The sequence below is a fragment of the Seriola lalandi genome, unplaced genomic scaffold (assembly GCF_002814215.2).
Source record: "Seriola lalandi dorsalis isolate HSWRI2012SDOR001 ecotype SW California unplaced genomic scaffold, Sedor1 jcf7180002054825, whole genome shotgun sequence".
NCBI classification, from domain to species: Eukaryota; Metazoa; Chordata; class Actinopteri; order Carangiformes; family Carangidae; genus Seriola; species Seriola lalandi.
In genome coordinates this window covers 497,014-513,328 of record NW_019525378.1, presented here as the reverse complement: position 1 = coordinate 513,328, position 16,315 = coordinate 497,014, and the positions used below count along the sequence as shown (strand labels likewise).

Here is a 16,315-nt window from a genome sequence, read left to right as displayed (position 1 = left end):
TGTTCATTACAGAAAGATACATACAGAAAGATTTCCAGCCCAAATTATAGTACAATCGATTATGACACAAAATCAATAAAGCTGCCATTAACAGAAGTCTATTAGATTTTCCAGTTTTTAAAATGTTTCTTGTTGTTAGTAAATGAAAGAGATGAGACCGTATAGCTTGACTGTACTTATACATTATATATATATATATATATATATATATATATATACACATACATATATACACACACATACATATATATACACCGCATTCCAAATTATTATGCAAATTGGATTTAAGTGTCATAAACATTTAATTTTTTGTTTTTCAATTAAACTCATGGATAGTATTGTGTCTCAGGGCTCTTTGGATCATTGAAATCAATCTCAGACACCAGCGATAATTAGTTTGCCAGGTGAGAACAATCAAAGGAAAACTACTTAAGAAGGACGTTCCACATTATTAAGCAGGCCACAGGTTTCAAGCACTATGGGAAAGAAAAGGGATCTCTGCTGCCGAAAAGCGTCAAATAGTGCAATACCTTGGACAAAGTATGAAAACATTAGATATATAACAAAAACTTAAGCGTGATCGTCGTACTGTAAAGAGATTTGTGGCTGATTCAGAGCACAGACGGGTTCGTGCAGATAAAGGCATAATGAGGAAGGTTTCTGCCAGACAAATTCATCGGATTAAGAGAGCAGCTGCTAAAATGCCATTACAAAGCAGCAAACAGGTATTTGAAGCTGCTTGTGCCTCTGGAGTCCCGCGAACCTCAAGGTGTAGGATCCTCCAGAGATTTGCAGTTGTGCATGAACCTGCTATTCGGCCACCTCTAAACAACGCTCACAAGCAGAAACGGTTGCAGTGGGCTCAGAAATACATGAAGACTAATTTTCAAAGTCTTGTTTACTGATGAGTGCCGTGCAACCCTGGATGGTCCAGATGGATGGAGTAGTGGATGGCCACCATGTCAACAAGGCTGCGATGTCAGCAAGGAGGTGGCGGAGTCATGTTTTGGGCTGGAATCATTGGGAGAGAGCTGGTGGGCCTCTTTAGGGTCCCTGAAGGTGTGAAAATGACCTCGGCAAAGTATGTAGAGTTTCTGACAATCATCTACATGCATGACGATGCACCATCTCATGCTGCAAAGAATACCTCTGTGTCATTGGCTGCTATGGGCATAAAAGGAGAGAAACTCATGGTGTGGCCTCCATCTTCCCCTGACCTCAACCCTATTGAGAACCTTTGGAGCATCCTCAAGCAAAAGATCTGTGAGGGTGGGAAGCAGTTCACATGAAAACAGAAGCTCTGGGAGGTTATTCTGATCCTGCAAAGAAATTCAAGCAGAAACTCTCCAAAAACTCACAAGTTCAATGGATGCAAGAATTGTGAAGGTGATATCAAAGAAGGGGTCCTATGTTAACATGTAACTTGGCCTGTTAAGATGTTTTTGATTTTAATAGCTTTTGATTTCAGTAAATATGACCTAATGCTGCAAAGTCAACAAATTACCATTTTTGGTTCTTTACAACCTATAAAAATGTTTTGAAACTCTATTGTGCATAATAATTTGGAACAGTGCATTTTGACTTTATTTTTGAAAAAAATACTGTTATCATTGGGAGGTTTGTTCAATAAAATTTTAATTATACTCTAACGGTTGATGACTTGAAAATTATACTGACTATCATTTGCATCGACTATTTAGGAAAATCTGAGAAAAATAACATTTGCATAATAATTTGGAACGCGCTGTATAGTATAGTGTGTGTGTGTGTGTGTGTGTGTGTGTGTGTGAATGAAGTATTTATTGGACAATCCGAGTGTCAGTTGTCAGATAAACTTAATTCATAGTGTTACCTTGCCCTGCCTTAAATATGGTTGCGATTAACTACCAGAGAAGAAAACATTTCCATTTCATCTACCCCTAAATAGGTACAGTACTTAACAATATCAAATCCAGTGAGAGGCAACTAGGCCTGTTTTGTAAATTAAGTTGCTGATTTAAGGAAAACATTATCCATGCCCAGCTTAGAGAAATACCCCAGAGTTCAATTAAGTACAACACAACATTAAAGCTTAAGTAATAAACAACGCCCCTTTAATTAAATCTGCATTAAATTTATTGATTAAACACTGCCGAAGAGTAAAGATTGGAAACAAACTTCAGACCATGACATGCAGCGTAAAAACTTGTGCGTGTTTATAATTTAGGTTTAAAGTTTAAGTAACATTAGTGATGACGAAGATGCGATAGCTGTAAGGAATTCATGTATGTTTTAAGGTCCACTACAGTACAGAGGTAAAGGTGTAAGTAACAATTGACTGTCCTGAGCCATAACGGTTGGAGATTTCAGATCCTGCCTGCGAAAGATCCATTTTCGATCTGCTCATCCCATTTCGCAACCTGCAAGAGACAGAGCAAAATATCAGCCATATATTCTGTGAATGTGTTTATCTGCCATTCCTTTCTTTTAATTTAATGTAGGTCTCAGAACCTCAAACACTACCTAAAGTTAAATTATTGACAGCCACGGAACAAAAATAAGTGGCACTTGATGCCTCAACATTAAAAATGAAGGAAGCAAAAGAAAACAAAGTACAAAATGGCAAGAAGCAGTAAAGTATCAAGACTGTCTGGGCTACATACGCTAGCCTTGGCTAACGAGCACCGACTATATTCACTTCCAAACGACCATTGTGGTATATTCCCCAAAGGACACGTGAACATATGTTAAGAGTGAACTATCAGAGCTGAAGCCCTCTAACTTACCCAGCTCATGGGACACAGGCTCTTATAAACCCTCATGTACCACTGACAGGGAGTCAGATCCTGGTCTTTGGCTGTCAGGGCCTTGTTGCACCTGTGGTAGTCTGGAACATAAAAATAACAAAAAGGGCTCAAGATGTCAATTATACAACATTCACACCAATAACACTGCAAAACAAAGCTACAAATATCTAAGAATAGCAGCATGACAACATCCAAGTCTGGACAGAAAAAGTGTAACACAGAGCTTATCCTAATTGTCTAAATGTGAAGTGCTAAGTGATTAATCATACCCCTGTTAGGAAGTTGTGAGGCAGTTAGCTAGCTTCATCATAATACTTTGAACTATTACCATTATCATTTGTTTAATTATCACAAGGAAATTGGCCAACATTTCTATTGCAACATTCAAAAAAGAGCAAATTACATTGTGCTGTTTTGTGTTTTTGTTTTGTTTTTTATGACCAATGGATTAATCAGTTTTCAATCAAGAATGTAATTAGCATATTAATCAGCAGTAATAATCATTAGTTGCAGGTTGCAAGAGGAATTTGTCAACAATTTGCAATTTAATACTACTAATGTTGTGCAGAGATCATATCCTAAAAGCTTTTTCATGTGAATGAATGATGACAGATTTGTAAGCCCGTGTTAACTGTCAGCCATCTTTGGTATGGTGCACAATGTAAATCTGATGGTTGGGTTAAGAAAACACTATATGTTAAGATGTATACAATGTCCTTTTATACGTTGTGTGATTAGTTTAATTAAAAGTCTTGATTGTCCCAACCCAGGTAATTCTGGTAACAGTTGCGGGTCTGGTTGGTGTTGGGGAATCGGGCGTCAAAGGGAGCCGTCCTGTAGTTCTTCAGCTTCTCATCAATAGTCTCAGCCATTTTTAATCAGCTACAGATACACGTCCGAACGATTCTGGGAAAAGGGCATAGGGTGGATTAATTTATAGCTGCCAATAGGTTTATACAAATGTCAGATGAAGGCAGCGATCAGTTTAACCTCAACACACAAACACACAAGGCTCGACGTCATCCGGCTAAGCTACATATAGCGTCATAATCAAATGTTAACATTAGCTTTGTGATACGATGTTTTACGCTTGTTTTACGCTCCTGAATCTTTAATTGTTATCAGCCGTAAGTATAAATTTGTGCTGACAGAAACAAAGAATAGAACCGCGTTACAACCACAGTGTTAGCTTTGATTACCCGTTAGCATGTTAGCTCACTAGCTAACACGTATCTACACTTGATCGATAACTAACACGCTTGAAAACGCCTAGTTGTTCCAACAGTTTTGGTAGATTAAAACACGAGAAAGCCTGTCAAATAAAGTTGAAGAAGTTGAAGGTCGTGCAGAAAAAAATAACACCAAATATCAGTTGCCGACAGCTAACCTTGGGACGCTTCTTGCTGTGTCCTCTTCAGAGAGATGTCCTTCTTCGTCAACGCGCACAGGATGCTGGGATATCGGGGGGATGCTCCTCCCCCTTCTCTTCTTCTTCTTCTTCTGCTGCTTCTACTTCTTCTCCTAACTAGCATTTAGCTAATAATAATGGTAAATAAATGAAAGAAAATTAAAATGAAAAAGAAAATTTGTTCTCCTAAGATGATGAAACTGAAAACGCTATCATTATATCTCAAAGGTTGAGTATCAGTTCCTTCTTCTCAGCATCATATTTAGACAGTAAAACATAAACTGTTATAAAGTTTTTTCTCCCTGTACTCAAGTTCAGTTTTCATGTTCAAAAAAACATTTCTACTGAGTTTTGTTGAGTTTTAAAACCTGTAATAATTATCACTTGCCTATCTTCTCTTGTAATCATGTATTTGTGTCAAAATGGTAGTTGTAATGGCAGAAGTCAAATAATCACAGTAAAAGCAAATATCTTGTAAGAAAAGCCCCAGATATACTTACTCATAATTTCTGTCCACATTGGTTAATCACACATTTGTTACTTGTGAAACTCTATTTTTAAGACGTAAATTGTTTTAGTTTGTATTGCAATCATTTATTGTAAAGTTTTGTTTTATCAAATTGCTTTGATTTTTTAAAATTTGTAATTAAGACACATCTCGGGCAAGGTCGTATTATTCCATCAAAGGAGAACGGTAAGTCTTCAACCAACAGTTCGTTTCATTATCAATAAGTGTGAATATTATTTTTAATGTATAAAATGTCAGAAAATAGTTTAGTAGAAAATAGTAATTGTTGGGAACAAGAATTACAGCTTTCTGAGAGAAGAAATTCACATCTCTCATTAGATGATATTTGGTTGCTTAGCAACCACCATATTGTGGATGTCATGGAGAGTAAATGTAGCATTGCACAGAAAAGGTGTCCCATTGAAGGCACCTGTAACTGCGAGATCAGTTCTGCTTTAAAATCTAGTGCAAAAGAGGCAAAATAGATCAATTGCTGTATTGGGTTAGGGTTTGTATTTGGGTTAGAAAGACTTACATCTAACACATATGAAGTTATTGATTTTGATAAATAACATTAGGTTGCCTAATCTTGGATACAAAGACTCTCATCTCACTGACTACTGGACTATCCGATTACAAGTAAAGATCAACTTAAAGCAATACTCCTCCTTTTAGTATCAAATAAGCTTCTAGGCTTGAACGGTGGCTGGTAAAATTCAAGTTTAGTTATGTTTCCTCTTTTCCTCAGAGGACTGCAGCTGTGGTCAGCTTGAATTTGTGTTGGTTTAAAAAAATACCAACTATGCATTGCAACATTTCAAACTGACATGATCCCTAACTCTGACGTCCATCTGTATTCTTAATGTGTTCCACACTCATATTTTTTTTGCCAAATATGGCCAAATATTCTGCTTCTGTTTGCCATGACAAACACAGACACCATTTTTAAATAGCCCACATAATAACAATTTAAATTTTAATCTCTGTGCTTGGCATGGGTATTTCAGTCACAAATCATTGTTAGTGTCAAAGTCAAAATGCAAGTCTTTCTTAACTTGTCAATTGCCATTTAAAGTCATGAGATTCTTGATTCAAGTCAAGGTCGCTGCCCGTCAGGATACAGAAAAATACCATTTTTATGATATAACAACTTGAACTGTAATGTTTATAGTAGCATGTTACTTTTAAATCCCTTTGATTAAACTTTTTTTTTTAAATGTTTAACAACATAACACAGTAGGTTTACAGTCTGTATTTGCCTTTTGAAGTGACCACACTCGTTAAATAGTCATACAACAGTATTTTATTAGTTTTGCTAGATCTATCAGTCAGTCTATTGCTTAGAAATATGATTGGCAGTTACTGTTACAGTTACTGTTCATATTGTCCACATTTAAATGGAAGTACGCTGTTCTCATCTCTTTCAGTACGGACACACAAAAAGTGAAGGAGCCTTTGAAATGGAACAAACCTATTTGTGAGTTATTACGTATTCAGTCTAGCAATGTGGACTTCAGAGGATTGAGCCCCTTAACTGGGACACAGTGATAGTCTCCTTTCTCTTTCCATCACCATTTTCCTGTTGTAGACCAGGTCAAAGATCACAGGTGTCTCTCTTGCTCCCTCTAGTTTCCTGTCTCACTGTGTGCATTTCCTTCATCCTCTTTCCAGCAAAAACTACAAACTGGGTCATTTTCTCTGTGTTGTGTGATGCAGCATGATCATGAAATCACAACAACAACATAGTACAGGATTTAAATGCGAACCTGTCCCGGTGCTTAGATTGATGTAATTAAAATCTATTAGAATTAAAGGGTGACACCACATTTCCGTTTGTACACACAGACCAAAAATAGACAGATAGCTTTGTGGTGTACAACATCGTATATAATATTCCCAACAAGGTCCCATATGTGTGTGTAAATTCACCCTTCTCTTGCTTTCTACCAATCTCTCTCTCTCTCTCTCTCTCACTCTCTCTCTCTCACTCAGTCAGGATATAGGTGTTGTCCACTGCAAAGGAAGGAAATTCTGTCACTTAGAACAATGGGCCTGTTTCTCTATCTATAGACCCAGAGAGGCTGAGAGCCAGGGGGAGAGAGGGAGCAGAGCTTGTCCAGTTAGAGAGAAAAACTAAAGAAAAGGGTATTTCAGTTCAGAAAAATGGATGATTAAAATTAGACATGTGTATGTAGATGTGTGAAAGGTTTAGGCCTTTGAAAAATGGAATTTTGTTGTGAGGAGAAGGAAACATATAAGGTTGTTAGATTACTTTGAGCTGCGTGTTAGCATTCAGCTGGCAAAGGATAATCATAACACACTATAGAAGGATCAGAAGTATTTGTGGGTAAGTTTATTCATATTCTAATATTCTAAAAACACTTGATTTTTTTTCTTGTTTCATTTTGATATGATGTTTTTTCAAAACATTCCACCACAATATCGAGGACAGGATGATTATTCAAAACCTCAGTCTTTTTCTGTCTAGAATGACAACAACAGATTTTTTAGCTGTGGACACACATGTCGAGATATGACAAGATTTTCAGTCTTGTCAGAGATTATGCTTGAAAAAGCGCAGAAGAAGAAACTTTGATAGTTTTCCAATGGAGTACAATGATTATCTTTAGATCCAAATTCCACCTGTTTAGGAGAAAAAACCAAGCGTGATTATCAGATTTTGGTGGTTTATTTACATAGAAGTTACACTGAGAAATGGACAGGCAGTGACCTTTGTAGTGGGTTTTTCCCTGTCACTACGACAGCTGGACTTGAGTCCCACAAAACATGCTTCCTGTTTGAGAATGGGCATTACACGCTATGATTTTCAGAGGGCTGATTGGGGGGGTTTGGGTTCATTTTTTTGTCCGTTTTCACCATGTTGACAACCTGCTGTAGGTATCCTGTTGATCTGTTTTGAAGGTGACATCATTCTATTGTTATATTGTTTCAATCCTGGCATTACTGCAACACATTCCTCACTACAGTGGGGAGGCAGATTGGAGGAAACATGACATTTACAGTGTGTTGACATACTAAATATAATTGAATTGAAAAGCCAAATTTCAACCTTATTTTCTTTCTGTCAGATGGAGGGGTCTGGCAGTCCTCGCTTCAGAAAGCTCCATTTCCCAGTGGGTCTGTGGATCAACTCGCCCAGGAAACACTTTGCCAAGCTCGGAGGTCGCTGGCCCAGCGCTATCTCTGTCAAGTTAGTCTGAAGTTCTCACATTTTTATTCCTGTTTTGCTTCTATATCAAGAATATTCTGTCTCAGGTTAAGCAACTCTCATGCCACTTATTGTTTAGTTAGAGTTCAGTTCCTGATAAGTATTGTTGAATGAACAGTTTGTGTATTGATGTCATCTTATCTTACTTCCACTGTCATTAAGATCCTTTAAACCTTGTAACCTTTCCTTGTTTTATTTTAGTCCTTGTTGTTTGTCAGTCATAATTCACAGCTGACTGGTCCCTTCCTTTCTCCTTCCTCTCTCCTCCATCTGTCTTCCCCTCCTCTGTTGTTACCAGGTCGACCACCAGCTCTGACGCAGCCTCCCTACACGAGGCCCCCTCTGCTCCTTCCTCTTCCCTTTCTAACTCCACCCCCTCGCTGGCTTCCCCTACCCCATCCCCATCTCCCTCCCCAGCCTTCCTCAGGCCACGGCCTGCTGGGCCCCAGTCTCGAACAAAGCGCCTTTCCCATCTATTTCTGCGGGGGCGCTCCAACAGCGACCGGGACCGGGCGGTGGGGGAGAGGGAGAGAGAGGTTTGGGCTCATTCAGCTACCCCCTCCTCCCACCACTACTTGCCCCCTGCCTCTTCCTCTGCCCCAGGCCTGATTAAGATCTATGGAGATGCCCTGTCCAGTGGAGCCAACTATCGCTCCCTGCTGGCCAACATCCACTCTACAGCCAGGCAGCTCATCGCCCAGGTCATCACTCGCTACACTGAGAGAGAGAGAGAGGAAACAGATGACGCAGGTATGAGAGGGGGAAATTTTCTCTCATTTGGACCTCTGCTGTAGAATTATTTGCTCAAATTTTTTTAACCAATTGGGAATGACTTAATATAAACATAAACAGCAGTGTTATGGAAAAATAATTACCCCTCCCCTCTTCTTCCCTTCCTTCATTACCTTCTAGTCCTCCAGAAACACAGCCCAGAGGACTTCCTGTTGTGTGATGTCATTGGAAAGCCCATCCAGCGGCCAGATGGAGCTATCAAGTGGGAGACAGAGTGCCGGAGAGGTGTTGCCCCATGGGAATGTCCCTTGTTGTTAGTGGACATGTGGAGGCCTAAGGACGGGTTTGAGCGGCGCTTTGAAATCCAAAGGAAGGAAGACTATGAGAGAGAGGAGAGAGAGAGAGAAAGGGAGCGGGAGAGGGAGGGAGAGAGCTACCAAGGTATGTGTAAGACTCAGACTCTATTTTGCAGTTTATGAAGACACAGTGTCAAAGTGACAGATGCACTGATTGTCTGCCTGGGCAACAGGTGTGCGCTGGCGGCGGAGCAGGATGTCATCAGGGGGCGGACCAGAGGAGAGCGAGCGTGGTCACCGTGGAAGGAACACAGAACTCAGGAGGAGCATCAGCGACATGAACCTCAGCCTTCGACGTCGTCAAGGCAACCACGTCAGCAATGACCCACGTGGTTCTGGCAACCGGCCTAATAATAATGGAGGAGTGCAGGACAGAAAGAACATTGTGAGCATGATCAGCCCGCAGCCAGGAGAGGTAAAGGAGATGATGTGGTGAGGAAGAACAGCATTAACAGTCCTTTTTTCCCTTCTAATCATCATGTCTTGACCTGCTATTTCAGATTAGGGCGTCAAAAGCTGAAGCAAAGGTTGGATGGACGAACCAGCCAACAGAGGATGAGAGGGATTACTCCAGCTGCGACCTGGAAGTGATGTCACAAAGTTTGATCCTTCCACCCACAGATCGACCCTACTTCCTGTTGCTTCAGGGTTACGATCAGAGCAAGGCAAGACATGTTGACAGATGATATCACGGACACACACAGATGCTCACAAACAACACCCACACACACGTATGCTATGTAAACACATGAACACACACTGACACACACAAACACACACAAGTTGTTGTGCACACATGCCCTACAGCAAGGTGTGAACACTCTAATGTGCTCATATGCTGCAAACTCACAGGCATGTTGTGGAAGATTTATACAGAGGATTTATGCAGGGCTACACATGTGCACACACCCTGAACTTGACATCATACCTGCATGTCTGTAATCGCCACATACCATCGGGGTTTCCATCCTTCTACAAGTCTCTCCCATTCAGCATCCAGCACAAAACAGCTTCAGAGCAGCACAATGCCACAACAAATTCTCTATCGAAAGCACAAAACCCGTCTGTGTGCATCACTCCATCTCACACAATGACCTCACACAGGTCTCCATTGTAGCAAACTGTGACACACTTCATACCTTATCGACCGACCTCTGCTCAACTTAACATCTGATGGAAGATTGATATAAACCATACCACTTAAAAGATAACAGACCTCCCTGACTTTCTGCTACTCTACACTGTGTGTTTTGTTTAGGATTTTGTTTTGTACATCATGGCGGGACATACGCATGTGTTTGGAAGAAAGCCCACAATGAGAGAGAGAGAGAAGGATAGAGAGAGGGAGAAGAAGGGGAAGAGGCCTCTGAAGGTGGACACGTTCCTCTCTGCTCCTGACCTTTTGGCTAGACATTTATTGGTGAGGAGAGACTCAGCTGTTCCCGACACGCCCAACGGACAAGGTACGAACAACGTGTTCTATGCTTCTGTAATCTTTATGCAACTTAAAATGAAGATCATTATTGCAGTGTTTGATATATTCTATCTTGAACTAATCTCCTTTCATCCCAGCTCTGATGCGGCCCTTCAGGGGAGGTGCAGTCACACACAACGGAGTGGCCCTTTACAGGGAGACTGTCCTAAAGCCTGGGGATGTGATTGGTGTTGGGAACCACTTCCTTTTCCTGTACCGAGACCCCCGTGTCACCCCAGCTCCACCGCTGGCACTGACCCTGCCATGGCAAGCTGATGTCTCCACTACCTGCTGTCCCTCAGGGCTGGTGGACAGACAGGAAGCTCTGAGGCAGTACCTGGGATCAACTGAAGCAGTTTTGAAATTCCATCCCCGCCATGCAGATTCCTTGTTACAGGTAAGACTAGTAGAAAATTTACTTGTATAAACAAATGAATAAATCATAATAACTGTGTTATGTAGTGTCACTGAAAAAAACGGCCTTGACACCATATGTTATCTTTATCCTTCACTTTTCTTCTAGGAGATCATCTCCAAAAACTCCTCTCCAGACTCCGGTGGGGGGCCTTTAGCTCCAGCTTATCTCCTGTCAATCATGATAGATCACGCCTCTAAACACTTGGACCCTGCTCTCACACCACACCTATTACTCAAATCAGCCAATCTAATTAAAGAAATTGTCTGGGTAAGTACAAAAAAAGCTCAATATATAAAACTTTGAAAAATTATATATTGGCGGCCAACCATGAGGCGTAATAAATCTAGCCATAGACTTCTGTTGTACGTCATCTCTGCTCCCTCTCTCTCATTTCCTGTCATCTCTTTACTGTTAGCTCTGTAATAAAACATTTTTATGCCTTTATTAAAAACAAACATCTTTAAACAATACTAAGTCTACAGCCATGCTAACAGCATTTATTTACTCCTCAAGCACAGCGGTGCTTTGAACTAAAAGCTAACATCAGCATTCTGCATGGAAAAAGACAATGCCAGCATGCTGTTGAGCAGGCATAATGTTCACATCGCTAATCTTAGCTTAATGTGATAGCATGCTGATTTTAATGTGTAACTAAGCTACATTTGCTAATTAGAAAAGCCGTTCCAGTTCAGCCTGAGGAGGATATAAATGTCTGTACTATATTTCATGGCAATCCATCCAATACTTGTGGAGATATATCACCAAAAACCAAAACTGTCAACCTGCTGGTGGCGGTAGAGGAAATGTCAGGGGATCACCAAAGTCAGTTGGACTCATTTTCTGGGAACAATGAATATCTGTACCAAATTTCATAGCGATCCATTCAATAGTTTTTGAGATATTTCACTCTTGACCAAAGTCTTGGACGAATGAACAGACAGCCTTTAGCCATCCAAAGAGCCATGCTACTAGCATGGCTAAAAATCAACAGCTCAGCACATAAAATATGATATTTATTATGATATATTAAATAAATTGATAAAATATCTCAGAGGTCCAAGACTAATTCATGTATAGAACAAGTCATCTGTGGACCTTTTTGGGACAGTATTGCATGGCCATGACCAGACTTAAACAAGCTTGGCAGGAAAACATCAGGTAGGCAGACTGAGATTGCCACATTCAGTCAGACAGAAAAACCAGCAGACAGACATATGCCCTTCACTGTGGCCTGCTAGGTTGTGGACATGAGCGAGGATGAGCTGATGTCACTTCCCTCCTGCTGGAAAATGTGCTGTAATTGTCCTGGCTGCAGGGCTAGACTCTGCTCCCCCCTCCACCCCCACACTAAGCCGAAATGTCTCTCCTCTTTTCTGTCTCCAACTCTCTTTACAGGATAACATTAAGGAATTTGGGGATAAGCATCCCACGCAAAAGTAAGAGCATTTTTGTTCTACGTCATGTTTCCTCTGTTTAGAGATCTCCTGCTGAGTGATTCATGATACATTTGTGCTTGTAATGTTATGTCTCTGGTAAATTTTTGTGGTATGATGAAAGCATTGTAACAATGTGATGTTGAAAAATGGCTCAAACACTGTTGAGTAATAATAACTTAGTCTATTTTTATTCACAGTATGGTGTGTCTCTCTTTTAAAGCACAAACAAAACACTGACAGGAGAATGTTCACAATCATTTTACAGCTAACATAACACTGACGCTACATAAACGTTATGTCCAGCTCCACAGAGCAAGAGGGTGAGATAACCACACCGAATGTTCAGAAACTGTCATCTGACCTTCGACCCCTGATGTTCTGGATGTCAAATGCCACAGAGCTCCTTAACTTCTTCCAAGTCAAGGTTGAAACCATGGAGAAAGAGTGGGAGTTTGAAGGTGAGGGTGATTTGAAAACAATAAAAGCCATGACGGTTTAATTAATTAACCAGAGAACTCATTACGTTGTAATGTTGGACATTGAAATTAAAGCAGACCCAACCATATTCATTCTAATGATTATCTTAATGATCATTTTATTTAAAGCCCCTGGGGACCCAGTTTTGACAGCTGACATGGACACCTGCTCAGAAGCTCTGGCACAGCTGGATGACGTCATTATGCACACTTTCCAGCAGTGTGTGTATCACCTCACCAAGGTATAACAAGACAAAACAAAAGCCCAAAGTCATATGAAATGATAATTCTATACAGTACACTAATTGTCACTGTATACTGTGCGAGCAAGTAGCATACAGAAAAACTCAATGCACTGCAATGATACCGTACGTGTGATTCTGACCAAGCTGCGATTCTGGAAAGCCTCTACCACTTCAACTTCACAAAGAGACAGCAAAATAACTTTGACATAGACTTAACACTTATTTTTGTTGTTTACCAAGATCTCTCTGGAGCTGTCTCACCACCACCCATAATTTATTTTAACTTTTTCCAGCTGTGGGCATGTCCTCCATTTCCTTTTCGCTTTGCATTGTGGAAGAATAGTGTGCATCAACAGCACACTCAGAAATTGACTGTATTCAGAATGAGCGTGTAGTATGGATTTGGGACTTGTCTACAGTCATGCTAGAGGCCAATATGTTCACAGTGACAATGCTAACAAGCTGATATGTAATGCTTTGCATACATGTATAATGTTCCTGTCCACCACCTTACGCGCGTTAACATCGTAACATTTGCTAATTACCACTACGCACTGTACAGCTGAGGCTGGTGGGAGGGCATTAGTGTCACAGGTATTTTGCCTTGATGGTGCCACTGGAAAAAAAAAGTTAAGAGGTCAGCAAAGTTGTTGCAATTTATCATTAAATGGACACGTGGACATGTATTTTAATGGAAATCCATCCAGCAGTTATCGAGATATTTCAATCTTAAGTACAAAATGTCGACCTCATGGTGGTGCTAGACGAAGAGACAGAGGATCACCAACGTGAGTAGGATTTATTCTCTGGAGAACATAAATTTCTGCAGAAAATTTCATGGCAGCCTAAATAATATTTGTTGAAATATTTAATTCTGGCCCAAAATGGTGGAATCGGGCCACAGACAAATTGACATCGCCATCCCTAGAAAACCTACGAGCCAACACTCCTAACTCCCATCCATCCCATCTTAATCTGACTCCTCCCAAACCATCATTCCAGCAATATACAGTGTATGTTTTGTTTTTGTTTAGTTTTTTTAAATGAAATAACTCACGTTTCTGTCCCGTCTGTCCACAAAGACCCTGTACTCACTACTTCCGGCTCTCCTGGACACCAACCCATTCTCCAGTGAGGAGAAAGAGAAAGAGAAGGATGGAGCTGGTGGTGGAGAGAGAGAAGAAAAAGGAGGAGATGACGGGGAGGTGGACGACGTGTCTGCTTTACCGCCCAAGGTTGCCGGGCTGGTGGAAGTGTATCGCTGTTCCCTCATGCTGTCGCGGGAAGCGTGTCTGTCCCCGCCTCTTACCTCCCAAACCTTTGGCTACCTCTTCTTCTTCACCAACACCTCCCTGCTCAACACTCTGCTGGAGAGAGGTTAGAGGACAAGGCTCACAGTCACTGTGTCACTTTTTCTGACCACTGTGACCACAGGGGATGATTATGAGATAATGGTAATGCTAAAATGTAGTGTAACAGAAACAGGGACTTGAAATTAGTAATGCCAGTTACACAGCAATATCTATCAAAGTTTGCTAAGGTCATACCAAACCAAATATGGCTGTAGTGGCAAAACACCTGCATCTATTGAATTGAACAGAGGTCGTTTTTATTGTTTGAGTTTAAGTTTTCATTTGTAAAAAGAAGATTGTGTTATTTTTTTTCTTTCAAAGTTGTAGAGTCTCACTTTGAAGGTCAGAGTTCCTCGGAGTCGCATCTTCATATAGACTGAAGTGATAAGATGATAGACGTGTTCTCCTAGATAACAGATCTGTCTTGTTTCACAGAATTCTTCCTGTTCATGTTTTTCAAAAACTGACTCTTTGTGTTCCCTTCCACATCCTTTTTGTCAGATGGACTATTTTCATGGTCCAGAGCTGTTCAGATCAGAACAAACTTGGACCTAGTCCTGGACTGGCTACAGGGGGCGGGATTAGGAGACATTGCCTCTGAATTTATGAAGAAACTGTCAATCACAGTCAACTTCCTGTGCATTCCCAAGACTCGACTTATCCAGGTAATACAGCCACACATGCAGTGTGCCAACTCAGGCCTTTGCTGGAATATCAGCTAACGTTTGCTCCATTAACCTCTCGTCTTCCAGTCATCCTGGACCAGTCTACAGGAGGACCATGTCTTGTTAAGCCCTGGCCAGCTGCACCACCTGCTCAATCATTACAAGCTGGGACCAGCCAGAGCCCCACCAGCATCCTGGGCCCCTCCACCAGGCACAGAGCTGAGTGGAGGTGAAACAAACTACTATTACCAGCACTACTAATAGTAACAATAATATAATAATAAAACTTGTCTGACAGGTCAATTGTTTGTAATCCCCTCCTCTTTCAGACATCTTTGAGAGCTTCCTGGATCATCCCCCTCTTATCCTGCCAAATGAGACGCCACGCCTTGACCTCTCCCAGCCAATCCCAAGCCCTGAGCTCCAAAAGGAAGTGACACGTCTCCGCACCTTCTTGTGGGGACTCGACCAGGATGAGCTCCCCGCCAATCAGAGGACTCGGCTTTGAGGAAGCCCATATTTGTCTCCGTGTGGATGTCTCAGAGAAGTAAAAAGGATCTCACCAGAAATGCAAACTGCAAACCATATAAAAAGAAAAAAATGCAAACTGGACATGTTTTCTGCATTTTGGTGCTTAGGTGGTTGTTCTTTCATGACATTTCCATATCAGTTCATTTATTCACTTAGATATTTTCAAGTAAGAAATGTATTGGCTTTGGTATGTCTTTATAGGATTTATTTTAAAGCAGGGAGTAAAACCCCATGTCTGTTGGGCCACGAAGTGTTATGCTTTACGTGACTGTTTTACTTGGCTTCCATGTATGTTTTTAAAGTCCTTGTTTTTAATAAAACTCTGAATTCTAGTCTAAAAGACCTACACTTTCCGTATACTCTTTGACAAGTTTGTTGCCCACAGCAGGGCCCCTGGGGCTTGGCACTTGTCTCAGCTTCCACACCAAAGAAATGTTCCACAAGGTGGCAATGCAGGACTCATTCCCCTTTGACATTAAATGATGAGTGTGCAGGTAGTATTGCTTGACTAAGGAGGTGATCATACAACTACATTATCATCTGTTCCAAAGACACATTCTCATTTCCTGTAATAACAGTAGCATTTTACACAAGGTCATGACTCAAGCAAGCAAATGAGACTGTGTCGACCACACACAAAGGTTACCTTTACCTAGGTATGCTGTCGTAAAGGTCAAAGCTGGTGACTTAAGAGCAGGG

At 40.9% G+C, this 16,315-nt stretch overlaps 2 protein-coding genes across 3 annotated transcripts; one reads left to right on the top strand and one right to left on the bottom strand.

Moving 5' to 3' along the window:
* Positions 1–2,092: 2,092 nt before the first annotated feature.
* cox6b2 (cytochrome c oxidase subunit 6B2) lies at positions 2,093–4,282 on the bottom strand. The gene is made up of 4 exons (XM_023426471.2): positions 4,174–4,282; positions 3,553–3,692; positions 2,766–2,866; positions 2,093–2,399 (listed from the first exon to the last, which is right to left on the bottom strand). Exons 2-4 carry the CDS (start codon positions 3,656–3,658, stop codon positions 2,346–2,348), a joined length of 261 nt encoding a protein of 86 aa, XP_023282239.1. The 5' UTR covers positions 3,659–3,692; positions 4,174–4,282; the 3' UTR covers positions 2,093–2,345.
* A 2,490-nt stretch (positions 4,283–6,772) lies between these two features.
* Positions 6,773–15,956, top strand: rasip1 (Ras interacting protein 1). Of its 2 annotated transcripts, none has more exons than XM_023426445.2 (16): positions 6,773–7,049; positions 7,792–7,913; positions 8,230–8,681; positions 8,844–9,104; positions 9,193–9,434; positions 9,520–9,684; positions 10,278–10,482; positions 10,592–10,890; positions 11,017–11,178; positions 12,307–12,347; positions 12,651–12,805; positions 12,953–13,065; positions 14,151–14,445; positions 14,922–15,085; positions 15,173–15,314; positions 15,415–15,956. In XM_023426445.2, exons 2-16 carry the CDS (start codon positions 7,792–7,794, stop codon positions 15,591–15,593), a joined length of 2,997 nt encoding a protein of 998 aa, XP_023282213.1. In that variant the 5' UTR covers positions 6,773–7,049; the 3' UTR covers positions 15,594–15,956. The 2 variants fall into 2 exon arrangements, with proteins under 2 accessions (XP_023282213.1, XP_087035454.1); XM_087179328.1 differs by lacking the exon at positions 6,773–7,049 and adding an exon at positions 7,489–7,596.
* Positions 15,957–16,315: the final 359 nt, after the last annotated feature.